At 40.3% G+C, this 15,601-nt stretch overlaps 2 gene segments (V, D, J or C); one reads left to right on the forward strand and one right to left on the reverse strand.

The window, feature by feature from the left end:
• The window catches only part of LOC100695241 (Ig kappa chain V-III region CBPC 101-like), a 201,447-nt gene that overhangs the window by 144,085 nt on the left and 41,761 nt on the right, over nucleotides 1-15,601 (forward strand).
• LOC102076541 (Ig kappa chain V-V region MOPC 21-like) overlaps nucleotides 1-15,601 on the reverse strand; it is an 811,057-nt gene that overhangs the window by 50,782 nt on the left and 744,674 nt on the right. Inside the window, 2 exon segments of the V gene segment in view lie at nucleotides 1,119-1,271; nucleotides 2,273-2,399. Coding sequence covers nucleotides 1,119-1,271; nucleotides 2,273-2,399 — 280 coding nt within the window.

Consider the following 15,601-nt stretch of genomic DNA (forward strand, 5'->3'; position numbering starts at 1 on the left):
GTCCTGTGGTCTCAGCCTCAGATACTTATCAAATCACACAAAGCTCTTGTAGAAACAAACAAACAAATGAACAAAATATGTTCTCCTTCATTTCTGTCAAACAAAGTTGTATGACACGTTTCCAGCGGTTAGTATCATGGTTGCTAGGCAACCTGGGAAGCGCGACGGAGACTAGACCGTCCCATACAGACAAACTTGCCGTTTATTTTGCAAATCGAGCTCAACACTGCCCCTAGCGTCCTGGAGCACTTCCGTTGTGATTTGGAGTTTGCAAGTGTTTTGGAGTTTGCAAGTGTTTTGGATTTTGCAAGTGTTTTGGAGTTTGCAAGTGTTTTGGAGTTTGCATGTGTTTTGGAGTTTGCAAGTGTTTTGGAGTTTGCATGTGTTTTGGAGTTTGCAAGTGTTTTGGAGTTTGCAAGTGTTTTGGAGTTTGCATGTGTTTTGGAGTTTGTACGTGCTTTGTCTCTAGGGGCCACCGTAGGGGTTCCCAGCTAGCCTAGCGTTCAGCAAGGAGGCTGCAGCGCTGCATTATGGGATCTGTAGTTTGTATATTATTAGCGCCTCATATCGCCGGGCCATGCATAACAATAATAGTACATCTATATAAAATGATCTCGCGGGCCTTGACTTTGACACATGTGACCTAAAGGCACCTTCACACTGAGATTTATATAATCACATGAATCAGCCTTTGAAAGTCAGAATGACAGAAGAGCCCTGAGATTTGAAGCACCAAAAACACACGCTGCTTGGATGTAATGGGTATCATACATTTATAAATGCTGCATAAAACTGAAACAGTACTGTAGTTTTTAAAAATGAGTCTGACTCATTAAACTGACTCATATGTTATGCTGGCTGGATTTGAAATATTAAAGCTGAATCCCTATAAATCTAGACTTCTATAGCTCTCAAAACAGTCTGCATTGGTCTCATTTTATCAGAAGCTTAATAAAAATATGTAAAATGTTTTAACTGCAAATGTTAGAATTGAAACTATTATTAAATGATGAAATAGTTTACGTCTCTGAGCAGCTGTTGATTCCGATTTTCTTCTTCTCAGTTTCTTCCTCTCCAGCTGAGGGAGGTTTTTTATAGTGTTGTTTCACTGTGTGAGTGGGTAGTTGTGATGCTGCTGACAGTGATAAACTCCTGCATCTTCAGCCTGAACTCCACTGATGGTCAGAGTGAAGTCAGCTCCAGACTGACTCCCAGTGAAACGACCAGAAACTCCAGACTGACGGGAGGTAGCATCATGAATCAGCAGATTTCTGTAGATACCACCAGTGTTGGTCAAGTTACTTGAAAAAAGTGATTAGTTACTAATTACTGATTACCTCTCGAAGAAAGTAATCCCATTACTTTACTGATTACTTATTTTCAAAAGCAATTAATTACTTTATTACTTAGTTACTTTTGAAAACCATGATACACAACCTGAAAATGTAATAAAGCAATTGACCTTTCAGCCCAATCCTATTTCATCAATATAATCCATCATATAAAATTAAATCAAATGAAAAAGTCTCTTTTTAAAACTTGTTTTATTAGTTTTAATCTTTTAACTTTATGCACACTGTATCAAGCAAAAATAAAATTATATGCCACAGTCTTTGACTTGAAGAAATTTGTTTAACATTTAAACCTATTTCCTGCAAATTCAAGCATATAAAATAAAATATTTTTTTGTGTTTACATTCTTTCAGATAGATGCAAGTAAAACACAGCAGAAAATAAATAAAATCAATAATTCAGCAGCACTGAGTCATTCTTAAATCTATTGTCACCTGTGGGACTGGTGGAGGTTTGCCCGTGCCACAGCGATCATGTCAGTGGGAGGATCCGTGGGTTTCTCTGTGAATGTCACATTTCCGTGGCAGCGTGCTCGGTGCTTGCTCAGAAGGTTAGGGGTTTTTCGTAAAAAGAACTTTTCTTCCCACACAGAGTGCACAGTGGACGCTGTTTTTGTCACTCTTTACGGAATCAAACTCAAAGTAGTGTCAGTACTTCCACGCTTTAAACGCTGCATGGTCGTACTCTCTCCCGCACTCCATATTATCCATTGTTGATCTGCGCATGTCTGTTGCTGCCACAGACATCGCACACACTTATATCATTGTCATGAGACACTTTGACAAATAAAATCACGGTTTAGTAACGCAGTAACACAGCGTGCTTATGGGAAAGTAACAGTAATCGAATTACTTTTTTCAATAGTAATCCCTTACTTTACTCGTTACTTGAAAAAAGTAATCGGATTACAGTAACGCGCGGTCCTGGATACCACGCAATGTCATCACTAACACCTGAACTGGCTTTACATCTGATAGAGACAGTCTGTCCTGGAACAACAGACTGAGCTTTAGGAGTCTGAGTCAGGATGATTTCTGCTGATGAACCTGGAAATATGAAAGACAAGAATTAATGAGACAAATCCAGCTTTAAAATGTACATCAGACAAAATTTATAGGTTTTGTTTTTTATATACTGCGTGTTCAGGTTGGTGTAGTTGGGTTAGTTGGTCACTCATGTTTTGTCTTGTTGACTGTGGACTTTCCATTAGGAAGGTTGTCTTTCATTTTAAAGAGATTCATAAGTTTTCTGAGGCTGTTATATTTTTCATTATTTTAACACGGATTACAGTGAAGCCATTTGACCCAGTCTGAACGTGAAATCAAAGGTCATGACCCAAATTTTACACATTAACATTTCCACTTTGGCTGCTTTTTGAGTTTCAGAGAAATCAGATAAAGTGTTGGGATTGTCATGGAATTAAACGTGATGAATGATTTTAAGAACATGGAGAATATGGCAAAGTGTGTGTCTGTGTATGTCCGTGTGTCCTCGGTGAACTGTCTTTGCAGTAGCTTCCAGCTGCAGCTGTCAGTTCAGTTTCTCGATAGTCTGACTGAGAGAAGTTTTGGTACAGTGCTTTTTCACTGTGAGATCACCCATTGATTGTTAGGATAGTGGGTTTTTACAGACAAAAACATGGACGTGCCATGGGCTCCCCAGTGTCACTGATTGTAGCCAACCTTTACATGTCTCTTTTCTTTTTTAAAGGGACAGTACCTAGCCACTAGGGATGGGTACCGGTATCCGGTGCCATGATGGCACCGGTTCTGACATAAACGGTAGTAACCAGACCAAAAAGCGGCGCACATTTCGGTGCTTTATTTCAGTGCTTTTTTTCCCTGAGTTGTGATACACTTTGGATTCTAGCCAATCATTTTACGTTTCCGAGGATAGTAGGCGGGCCCAGGTAGGTACGTTCTTTTAGAGCAGAGCTACAGATTAAAAATGCCCAAGGCGAAGCGGTCAAAAGTCTGGCTGTACTTCACAGCAAAAGATGCAAACTCAGCAGCCTGCAACAAGTGCTTTAAGGTGATACTGTGCAAAGGAGGTAACTCCTCGAATCTGATGAAACGGCTGGCAACGCATAGCGGGGGTTTTTTAAGCCGAGAAATACACCGTATTTGATAGCTTGCTGCAAGACCTCACACCGTGCACATCTACTACGGGTGGGTTGCCTGTTATCGGAACCGGAGTTAGCAACATCCCCCAAGAACTCGGAGAGGAGAGTCCTGGCCCCTAGCCCTGTCAGTGTAGCAGAAATGATGACAGATGATGATGGCAGCAGCAGCCGTTCTTCTCTGGGTCAGTAGCTTAATGTTGTTCGTGTGTAATTTACGTTGAGTAGGCTAACCACATTATTACATTAATGCATGTAAGGTGAACTAGCAAACACCGTCGTAGTTACATGCGGCTGTCTTCTTGTTTGATGGCAGATACTCCCTTCACACTGGCCAAAAAGGCTAAAATGACCAAAGAAAAAGTGGAAAACAGCTAAACATGAGAGGTTTTTGGACAAAGTTTGTGTTTTTTCCATTGTTTAAGCACTGCTTCCAGCCAAGAGTGATACCATATATACCCTATAGCTGCAGAAAAGGCTAATATTGTTATCTTTTTACAAAAAAACAACTAAAAATGAGAGGTTTTAGGACAAGTTTGTGTTTTCCATTCTTTAAGCACCGGTTCGAGCACCGTTTAAGCACCGGCACCGTTTCAAAAGTACCGGTTTGGCACCGGTATCGGATAAAACCTGAACGATACCCATCCCTACTAGCCACTAGGGATGTTTGTTTTTTCTCATCTTTGAAATAAATAGCAGTTTAGAAATCAATCTCCACTACAGCATGTTCAAAATATTCAGAAACACACCTGTTAAGTCTAATTGTTGAATGTTTGTCATTATGCTTCTTAAATTTGTAAGGTCTTAGTTCAATCTATAGGATCAAGACATTCCTTTGTCCCTGACCACCTCTCCAACCACTCTGTGCTGGGGGAGGATTATTACACATCCCTTGTGAAGATTCTGTTTGATGTTTGGTAAGCTTCCTGCCCTTTGTATGGCTTCACTGTGTTATCCATGGTGAACCATACATTGGGTGTGGGGGAGACTACCCTCTTTATGACCAGGATGTTGTAGAAACAGTTATGATCAGGAAGACACACACACACACACACACACTCTCACATAACACACACACACACACGCATTCTTACCTGCATACACACACACACACACACACACACATTCTTACCTGCATACACACACACACATACAGTGCCTTGTCTTTGTAACCAAGGGGGGTATACGAGGGGAGGTACTATTGTATTGTGTGAACTGTTTTCCCAATAAAAGGCAGCAGGCGGAGGCCGTCGTTGGGGTCATTTTGTGGTAGACACCGACGAGGCCTCCCTTGCAAGTAAATCAATCGATCGCTGACTGTCTTGTTTTCTTCATGATGAATAAGTCTCTAAACCAGCGCGGCTTGTGGAAACACAGACCCAACAACACCCAGATAGAAGGCTAGTATTAATAACTGACTGCACACTTATTTCCACACTGTCATCCTCGTGTAGGTGAGAGGGAATGATGTCTTGCCCCCAAAACATTTTGTAGGTTTGGTGGCTCCTTAGAGTACGAGGACCTGGATGACTGAGAACCTTCACAGATCTATTTTCAAGCTGAGCTCAAAGGTCATAGCCGAGCTTTTTTCAATACACTGCTCAGCTTTCTTTATCATAATCGTACACATCATGGTTTTGGCAGCTTCATTTCAGAGAAATAATTTTTTGCAAGATGAGAGATTGTTTCTCGAGACTTTCTCCAAATTTTCCTTGCTATGCAAAAAATGATGGTATTTGTTTAAGAGATATACAGTGTGTGTGTGTGTGTGTGTGTGTGTGCGTGTGTGTGTGTCCTCAGTGAACTGTATCAGTCTCTGCAGTATCTTCCAGCTGCAGCAGTCACTTCAGTTTCTCTTCAGTCTGACTGAGGGAGGTTTTTGTACGACTGTTTTTCACTGTGTGAACACATTCTGACTGTTGATGTAGTGATAACTCTGACAGTAATAAACTGCTGCATCTTCAGCCTGGACTCCACTGATGGTCAGAGTGAAGTCAGAGTTTGATCCACTGCCTGTAAAACGAGCTGGAATCCCTGATACTCGAGTGGTAGCATGGTAAATGAGCAGTTTAGGAACTCCTCCATCTTTCTGTTGGTACCAGGCTAAAAGGTTAGAGCTATAAACATTCTGACTGGTCCTACACTTGATGCTGACAGATCCTCCCACAGCAGAGCTCACTGCTCCAGGCTGAGTCACTGTGTATTGAGATACAGAGACAATGTGACAAAGACACAAGTTGCAGGGGGAGGGGAAGTGCCAGAAACACATTATATTAGATTAATATTTCAAACATGACAAAATGCTAATCTTACAGCAGCAAAATGATTGTATCTCTACAGTTTAAACATTTCTTATGCACAGTGTGGATAGTCAAAAAAATTGAATCATCACAAATACATTATTTTATATTTATTACTTTTTTAGTCTCATTTTATTCTTATTTTCACGGTTTCTGAGGCAAGCTGCATGGTGTTATGAATGAAGGACCCAAGATTCAGGCACAGGCTGTGATGCGAGTGAGCTTTTATTCCAACAGGTGAAAACACACAAAAAAAGTGAGGATGGCAAGGACAGAACTAAGGCTAAGTTCACACTGCAGGCGAAAGCGCATCAAATCCGACTTCTCTGACCCTATGCGACCCATATCCGATCATGGTATGACAGTGTGAACGGCACAAATCCGATATTTTCAAATCCGATCTGGGTCACTTTCGTATGTGGTACTGAATCTGATACATGTCCGATGTTTTACAAAGCGACTGCTGTTTGAACGGTCATGTCGCATTAAATCCGTCTTTTACGTCACTGACACAAGACAGACGCCAATTATCAGCTCCGGAGAAGACATCGCGAACACTTCCTGACCATCCAGTGTAGATGTTAGTGAAACTGTTGGGAAGACAACGTGAACATTTTATTTATACTGTATAATCTGCAGATTCTGACAGAAATCTGCAACTATCCTTTGAAGCACCGCTCCTCTAAAACAGCAATAAGGATAATTATTAGGTTATTTACATTATTATGTAAATAACAAAATAACTTGAAGCAAAAATTGGGAAACGTAAAGTCCGAAGTCTTTACATTAAGGGCCATCAGTCAAACAATACTGTTTGCTCTGGGTCTAAACAGAGCGCGCTGTGTGTGACGTCTTCTTTTGCGCATGCGGGCTTTGAGCGTTCACACTAGAGAGCGCTTGCTGTCGCATTTTATTTGTAGTGTGAAAAAGCAGACACAAAAATCGGATTTGATTAAAAAAATCGGAATTGAGCATTAAGACCTGCAGTGTGAACGTAGCCTAAGAAAGCCTAAACTGGAAAAAATCTAACAAACAAAACTCAAAACCATACTTGCAGGATAACAGACAGGAAGAACCACAGGGCATGATGGGGAGAGAAATACGGACGGACCAACGGTGAGTACTGGAGAACCCAAGCTTTACACAGAGACCTGACTAAACTGGAACAGAGGGAGCATGGGAACCAAACCTAGGAACTAGAAATCATAGCAAAAGACATAACCAGAATAACCTAAAGCATAAGATAATAATAATTAACACAAAACACTGGGTCACATGACCCAGGACCATGACACTTATAGCACTAGAATTAAATAATAAGGGAAGGATTCTGGATCAGCACCATGATGAAAACTTGTGGCCGTAGTATATTACAGAAATGGGTCTATTATGGTATGTTATAATGTACACGGTATGAAGTATGTTATGAATATTCTGTAACTATAAGTATGTACAGGCTGTAGTGAGTACAAGCTATGTACAGGCTATGAACAGGATATAAATATGAAAAAAAAAACTATACAGAAATCTGAGATATACAGTTATACAGAAATGTGAACTATGAGAGAAGTAGAAGTAGAGAGAAGTTGCTCTTATTAATTATCGCATTTATAATCGGCTTCATGGACCTGGTCCATAATATTTAAAATCATGATAATGAAATTTTGTGTGTGTGTGTGTGTGTGTGTGTCCTCACTAAACTCTATTAGTCTTTGCAGTAGCTTCCAGCTGCAGCAGTCAGTTCAGTTTTTTGTTTTTGCTATTGCTAATATATATTGTAATATATCTATATCATGGCTAAAGCACTTTCTGGATGGATGCAAACTGCATTTCGTTGCCCTGTACCTGTGACATGTGCAATGACAATAAAGTGGAATTCTATTCTATTCTATTCTATTCTATTCTAAAAACTGTCATGATTGAAGAAAACCCAATGCTATGGTAATAAAAAGATAACACACATTTGGCCCTATATTAAACCTTAGATATTCACATAATTATTATGTTATTATAGGGATATTGTTATTATTGTAAACTACTACAGCATAAGTGATCACACACTCTCTGAACAGTAAAGAAAATCATTGAACAAATGCAACAACAATAATTGTTTCAGTCTGACCTTGTAAACAGAAGTTGACAAAACACTGTGGAGGTGTGAAGACTTCAGTCAAAACTTATGATTTTCTTCAGCAGATGGAGTTTCACAAACATGAATTCAAAATAAATCTTCTGCTGTGTTTTAAAATATTGTCACTTAGAAAAAGTGAAGAGTCACTGACTCTACTGCTGGCCACCCTGGGGCTCCTTGTTCAGGGTGAGACTCTCTGTGGAAACTTTGCTTCAGCATGCAGCCAGGTTCACCACAATGATGTTCTGCTATGATGGAGAAACTCAGACAAACAGTCTGTGCAGCTCCTCAGTCATCCAGAACATGGTCGTGTAAGGAGCTTAGAAAGAAACAAACTGAACTTCTTTAAGTTTCTTGAAGATGTTTCACCTCTCATCCAAGAAGGTCTAAAAGACACACAATTAAAGTCATCTTTGTTAAAAATGTGTCTAAAATGTTTTTTTCTGCTTAATCTGTTTCACTTTTTTGACTGGTGGAAATAAAACTTGTGTTCTTTATGAAGATGCCATGAATGATTTATTTAATCAGGACTCACTGAGAGGAAAATATGATGTTATGTTGAAGACAGCTGTCCTTTATATTACTGCTCACTAAGGAAGAGCATCCTGCTGTACAAATGAACCTGAGGAAGGATCTAGAGATGTGCTGAATGGAAGTGCTGTCAGAGAGCTGACTGATGGAATCAGAATCTATTTATAGAACGAAGGTTTACCATATGAAAATAATAAAAGAAACCAATAATAAGAGAGACAACTCTATATGCTATTATGTTCCCCACATTTTTATCTGACCAAAAATATCAAGATCGAGAGTTGTTAAAGAAAATGAGAAAATCATTGGACATTAACATTATGGTGAACAAAGCTGAGGTACAATTACCTCCACCTAATATAATATAAACTAGCATACAGATGAAGACACTGATCAGCTTCAGAAAGCTCAGTGATCAGCAATTTGACATTAACTGCTGATTTGTGTTTCTCATGCGCACAATCATAAACAGGAAATACAAAGAAAAACAACATTATAAAACAAACAAACACACAAAGTTATTCAATGTGTGTGTCAGTCAGATGATTTCCATAGAGAGGCACTTTGCATCAGCAGCACCATGCTCCAGTGCTCTGGGAGAGTTTATAGTCCTGAGAGTTGAACACTGGATGACTGACAGCTGTCCTTCATCACAACAGAAGCCACAGAAATCCTCCTCATCAAAAACATGACTTTGATCTGCGTCCTCATCTGGACTCTCCTCTGCTGCTGCTTCACAGGTAAAGTCCAGAGAATCAAACTCCTCTCCTCTATCAACATCTGTCCCTCTGAAATGAAGCCCACAAAACCATGAAGCTGCTTTATGTTTTTGTCTCTGTATCCTCAGAGTCCAGAGGACAGATCACAGTGACTCAGCCTGGAGCAGTGAGCTCTGCTGTGGGAGAATCTGTGAGCATCAACTGCAAAACGAGTCATAGGGTAGATGATGGAGAAGATCAATTCTGGTACCAACACAGAGATGGAGAACGTCCTAAACTGCTCACTGTCACGGTCTGTGTGGCAGACCGTGGGGATGTGAGGAATGAGGACCCAAAATGCAGGACTTGACGCTGAAGGCAGTGCGTTTATTTACAGAGGTGAAAATCCAAACAACAATAAATCCCCCGTGCGATCCCAACTCCCGTTCCGTGTCTTCTCCCTTATCCCGTGCTCCGTGCTCTGTCTCCGTTCCCTGTGTACTGTCCGTGTGCTGCCTCCTGGATGCCGCAATGCCTCCTGGGGAAACACGCATACAAAAGGTAGCCGTGAGTACAAAACCTAACGGCAGACCTGCACTAACCTTGCACATAAACTTAAGACTGACGGGAAGTCACTCAACGATCCAGCGTCGAGGAGCTCTCAGCCACACTGTTTTGAAGCTCCTCTGACGAGGCTTGACCGGCGCCAGGTGTGTGTGGATTCCTGGGTGGGACCGGTCAGCTGGCAGGGCCACACCCACCAGGCCTAAAAGTGCCTGCCACGACCGCACCCTCACACACATGCACACACCCATAAACACCTGACAGTACACAAACACGGAACACAGGACAGCAGACACAACCATAATAACAATAATAACAATAACAACAATAACCACAATAATAATAATAATAATAACTACAATAGTAGTCCACACTGCTCACGGACCCTGAATCCCTGGAGCTGGGTCCGTGACACTCACTAGCTATGGAAATCGTAAAGTCTCAGGGATTCCAGACCGTTTCACAAGCAGTGGATCAGACTCTGACTTCACTCTGACCATCAGTGGAGTCCAGGCTGAAGATGCAGCAGTTTATTACTGTCAGAGTTATCACTGGCTGAACAGTCAAGCTGTGTTCACACAGTGAAAAACAGTCGTACAAAAACCTCCCTCAGTCAGACTGAACAGAAACTGAACTGACTGCTGCAGCTGGAAGATACTGCAGAGACTGATACAGTTCACTGAGCACACACACACACACACACACACACACACACACACACTTACTCTATTCTTAAACGACCTTTGAACTCAGACTTTTCACACTAAAACTCAATAATTTAGCTTCATCTTATTTTAAATAATACACATATTAATACACAGATCAACACAATGAACGTTCACATTTAACAATGACACAAAAAATGATCCATTCTTCAAATATTTGAAAATGTCACCTTTAATTTGTTTTGAACGTTTTATATCGTAGACTTAATAATACCTTACTAATGTTTAACAGAGTGACATCATCATAAAATACTACCAAAATCTGTAACCACTGAAAACAAGATGTGATCATCCTCCTGACAGACTGTGGACTTTCTCTTGTTTTAAGAGAAAGACCACGATGGCGCGATATGGCAGCCTCGCTTCTGTCAGTCTGGCCCAGGGCAGCTGTGGCTACAACTGTAGCTGCCTCCACCAGTGTGTGAATGTGAGAGTGAATGAATAGTGGAATTGTGAAGTGCTTTGGGTGCCTTGAAAAGCACTATATAAATGCAATCCATTATTAAGAGGTTTAGTGAAGAGGGTTTCTCTCATTTTGCTGTAAACACTAGAAGAGATTAACTTCAATATAAGTTGATTAAAGCAGACCTGTAGTCTCTCACCTGCCTGCATTCCTGTGTGTTTGTTCTGTTCTTAACATCATGTCCACTGTCAAGCTCAATTCTGTCGTCATTATTTGAGTCCAGTTATTGTCTCGCTGCCTTCTGTGAGTTACTCAGCCTCTGTTTTATGTGCTTTAAATCTCAGACTCCTTATCTCCACCTCATCCTGGACAATTAGAGATCCTCAACAAAGTCTCCACCTGCTTCATCTCTGCCACCACCAGCTTCTAGACTCTTCTCTGCTTTGTTGCTTCATCACAATTTCGCTGCCAAATAGTTCATTAATCAAACTTCAGTAAATCTTCATTTAAACTTTATTTAAATGATCTCTATTTAAACATATAGATGACACCCTGTTCTTTAATTTTATTTATCAGGTTTTAGATCAGATTAAAATGTAGATCATACAACAGCTTTGAGACTAGAAATTATGAAGAGCACAGATAATCTATGGTTGGACCTCAACATCTTATATAAAACATTAAATGTGTGTATAAGAATATATTTAAATATTTTCACTGCACATTGCACTCGGTGTGTTCTTTTGATATTTTTCTTTATGTCTGGCTTAGAAAAATTTCAAAATCTTTATTTTTTAATGTGCATTTATTAAATTCACAGAGTCAAAGAACATGTTTCCTCGTTACATTTTTAGCCTTTAAAAGTTTGAAATATCAGCTTTACAACAGACACAAAAGGATGAAACTAGAGGAGATTGTTGCTATGATTGTTGTCATTATGAGATGAAAATATGACTGTTTGATGCTTTTATTTTTGAAATCTGCAAACAAAAAGAAACAGAGACAGAAGAAAAACAGCATGAAAGACTCAGTGACTGACATCAGGACTGGGAACACTGGTCTCTCCTCAGTATCTCTGAGACCAGAGTCTGGGAGCCCTGGGTGGCCTCACAGGTCACAGAGCCCACCTTCCCCCACTGGTCTGCAGTGAGCGTCAGGGTGCTGCTCCAGCTGTAGAGGCCGTCATTCTGCAGCACTCCAGGAGTCCTGCTCTCCTCCCCTCTGATGCTGCTGCTGCCACTGCTGTCGCTCGTCTTCCAGGACAGACTCCAGTCTGAGGGGAAGCCCTTGTTGGCCACACACATGAGCGTGGCCTTCCCATTCTCCAGCTCTGCACTGGAGGGACCCAGCACCTTCAGGGCGGGGCGGGTATCACCTAGGAAACACCAATCAGCTTAGAGGACAGGAACCACAATTTGAATTTCTCCGTTAAGAAGTTTCTGTCAGGTGTTTTTTCTGCTCCACCAGTCATTAACTCACACATTGTTTCACTTCCCTTTAAGAAACCTCTCATGCATATCAGCACAGAGAGAATCATCACACAGTTTGACCTGAAATATGTTCAAACTACACTGGAAATAAAAGAAGCAGATGTGGAAACATTTACAGCAGAAGTTTGGCTTTAAAATGATTAGAAGTCTAAATCATGGATGACTGAAGAAATGAGTGGACACAAGCACAGAGCAGCTACTCATTCATATAGATTTGAAATGTTATTGAACAGCTCACATGATTTCAAACTAAATCTGAAACATCTGACACGATAAAAACATCAGAAAGCAAACTTTAACTCCTCCAAACAGCAGCTGATGTGGTGGAAATTTACAAACTAATCATAAGATGAAGTTTACTCTTGTCTACATATATTTTACTATGACAGAAATGTAGATTAAACAAGAGAAATTTGCAGAGCTCATCTGAATTAGTCCAGTAAAAAGGACAAACATCAATAACTAAATAATTTTAAATTAAAAAAAACCTTTTGTCTCATCTAAGCAGTCTGACAAATAATTATTAAATAAAATGATAAAATATTTCATAATAAACACAGTTTAATTAACTTACTTCCAACATCCAGTCTGGTTCCTCCACCAAAAGTCCACCACAGTGATACAAACTCATTGAGCCGCCGTACAAAAACCTCTGACTGTAGAGAGACACGGCTCTCTGACTCTGTTAGACTGAACTAAACCTACAAGCCCTCAAAATACAACTTTATCATCAGAAGCAGAAATAATAATTAATGCTATGAAACATCCCAGATTTTCATTAGAAATTGTCCTGAATGTCTGAATAAAAATTTCCAAAGCTGACTTTGTTTCTTAGGACAAACCTTATTTATAAAATAATGAATTGATTCACACAAAAAGTTTCCTCGCCCTTCCTATTAAATGAAATTAAAGAAAAGAGAAAAAAGCTCTAAGACTGACTTACTTCCAACATTCAGTCTGGTTCCTCCACCGAACGTGTACCACAGTGATACAAACTCATTGAGGCGCCGTACAAAAACCTCTGACTGTAGAGAGACACGGCTCTCTGACTCTGAAACAAACAAACTCAACAAAATAATTCACTGTTTGCATAATTTAACAATATTATAATAGTGTAATTAAAACAAATAAAACCCATTACAACAATATTCAAAGAATATGGCTTCAGAATGTACATTTTACAGTTTCCCACATGTGAAAAGATACATCTCTTTAATCCTGAGACTTTTAAAAAAAACCTCTAAACACTGAAACTAATTCTCAGCCTAAATTTGTCAAGGTCCTTGGTCTTTTGACCCAGCATTTTGTGTTTATTATTATGATCGTATGTTCTAGTTTATTCTGATTATGTTTTCAGGTTAAGATGTTCTAGTTGTTTGGTTTTGGTTTCTGTTCTCGGTCAGTATCGTGTCCCCGACTTCTGTCAGTGTATATTTCCTGTTTTACTTTGAAAGTCTGTGTCTTTGGTCAGTGTGTCTAGTTTTGCTTCCCTTGTCTCGTTCGCTCTAACGTCTTCCAGCTGTGCTTCTCTCCTGTCTCCTATTCCCTGATTACTCCACTGTGTATTGAAGCCCTGTGTTTACCTTTCCCCTTTTGTCGCATCGTTAACGTTGGTTCACCCTCATTTTACACTGCGTGTTCTGCCTGCCTGTGAAAGTTTGTTTTTGTATCTTCAGTTTTGTTATTTTAGAGTTCTGCATTAAAGCTGTTTTGACTTCACGTTTGCCTCTATGAGTCCTGCGTTTGGGTCCTCGTCTCCTGCCTGCACACAGCGATCCATGACAAAGTTTAAAAAACACTTCTGATTCATGTAGTTATGTTTTGAATTTCACAGAAATATTAAGTTCTGGAAAGTGTACCAGTAGTTTTTTCAGAATTTTGTTTTTTTAATTTCGGAAGGAATATGTTCATTGTTAAGACCCTGCCTACACATACGGGGGTATTTTTAAAAAAATGAGTTTTTATTTCTATTTTGCAATTCTGTCTGCAAATAATGGTATTTTAGGAATTTTAGAAAATCCCTTCCAGGTAGAGAAGACTGTTGTTGAAAGATTTTATTGTGTTTATGTTTAGAAGTACATTTTGTTTAAGGTTTTCTAGATGTGTTTGCTCTTTTTTACTAGAGAAGTTACGTTGTGCAAGCTTTGTGTGCATTCCAGAGCTCTCTGACTTTCACACCCACATTTTGGGAGCATGGGAGAGGTCGTACCTTGTCTTATTGTTTTATGGTAGGATAAACGTATCTATGTCTGTTATAGTCTAAGTGCCTTTTGTTTAGATGGACGGCTCTGGGGAGTCTTCCTGGGGTCACAGTTTGACCCCCACACACAGATGCATATATACACACATACACACACACACACACACACAAGGTATGTCATATGTTAATGAATCTATGCATATTCATGTAACCACAATAAAAGAGCAGTGTTACGGGAGGACGGACAAGAGCAACTGAGGTCAAGCGAAGGAACGGCGCCTGTCCAATTCTCTCCCGTGCACGTTAATTTGTAAAACCTGTCTGAGTGTCATCTATTCCAATTTGAGTTGCATTACAGGAAAACTCCTGACATTTCTTGGTCCTCCGAGCCGGATTTAACATAACACTTTTGTGTGATCCCACGGGAAAACCTCATCGAGTCCTGACGTCGTGAGAAGCCCGCGCTGAAGTCTGTCGACAGCTCCTGTCTAGGTACAGGATAAGAGACCAGAGACGTGAATTCGGGTTCTGGCCAGCGTTTTTAGAAGTGGTCCACGACGGTGGGGGTCGATGAGGCGGACCTGAGAGACCGGCAGTGAATCAGCAAGCAGGTGAATATTGACACTCTGAGACACGTTGCGTAAAATCGTGTAAGCTCGCCTGAAGAAGGCTGGTAGCATTTTAAAATAAAGATAGAGCTCGTCTCGGACTGGTAGCTCCCTGTAGTGGGTTAAAATAAAGATAGAGCTCGTCTCGGACTGGTAGCTCCCTGTAGTGGGTTAAAATAAAGATAGAGCTCGTCTCGGACTGGTAGCTCCCTGTAGTGGGTTAAAATAAAGATAGAGCTCGTCTCGGACTGGTAGCTCCCCCGTAGTGGGTAAAGTCAGCGCGCGCATAAAGGTATTTATTGTTTTATTTTTGTGTTGATGGAATAAGTTGATTTTACAGCACAATAAGGAGGCTGAACTATTCCATTAATTTGTTTACTGTTGGCCACCCAAGTACTGGTGAAAAGAGAAAAAGGTCGTGTTTTATCACGTAAAGATGACACCGCTTTCAAGAATAGCTTGAAAGTAGAAGGCCGTGT

Source organism: Oreochromis niloticus, linkage group LG22 (assembly GCF_001858045.2).
Source record: "Oreochromis niloticus isolate F11D_XX linkage group LG22, O_niloticus_UMD_NMBU, whole genome shotgun sequence".
Lineage (NCBI taxonomy): Eukaryota > Metazoa > Chordata > Actinopteri > Cichliformes > Cichlidae > Oreochromis > Oreochromis niloticus.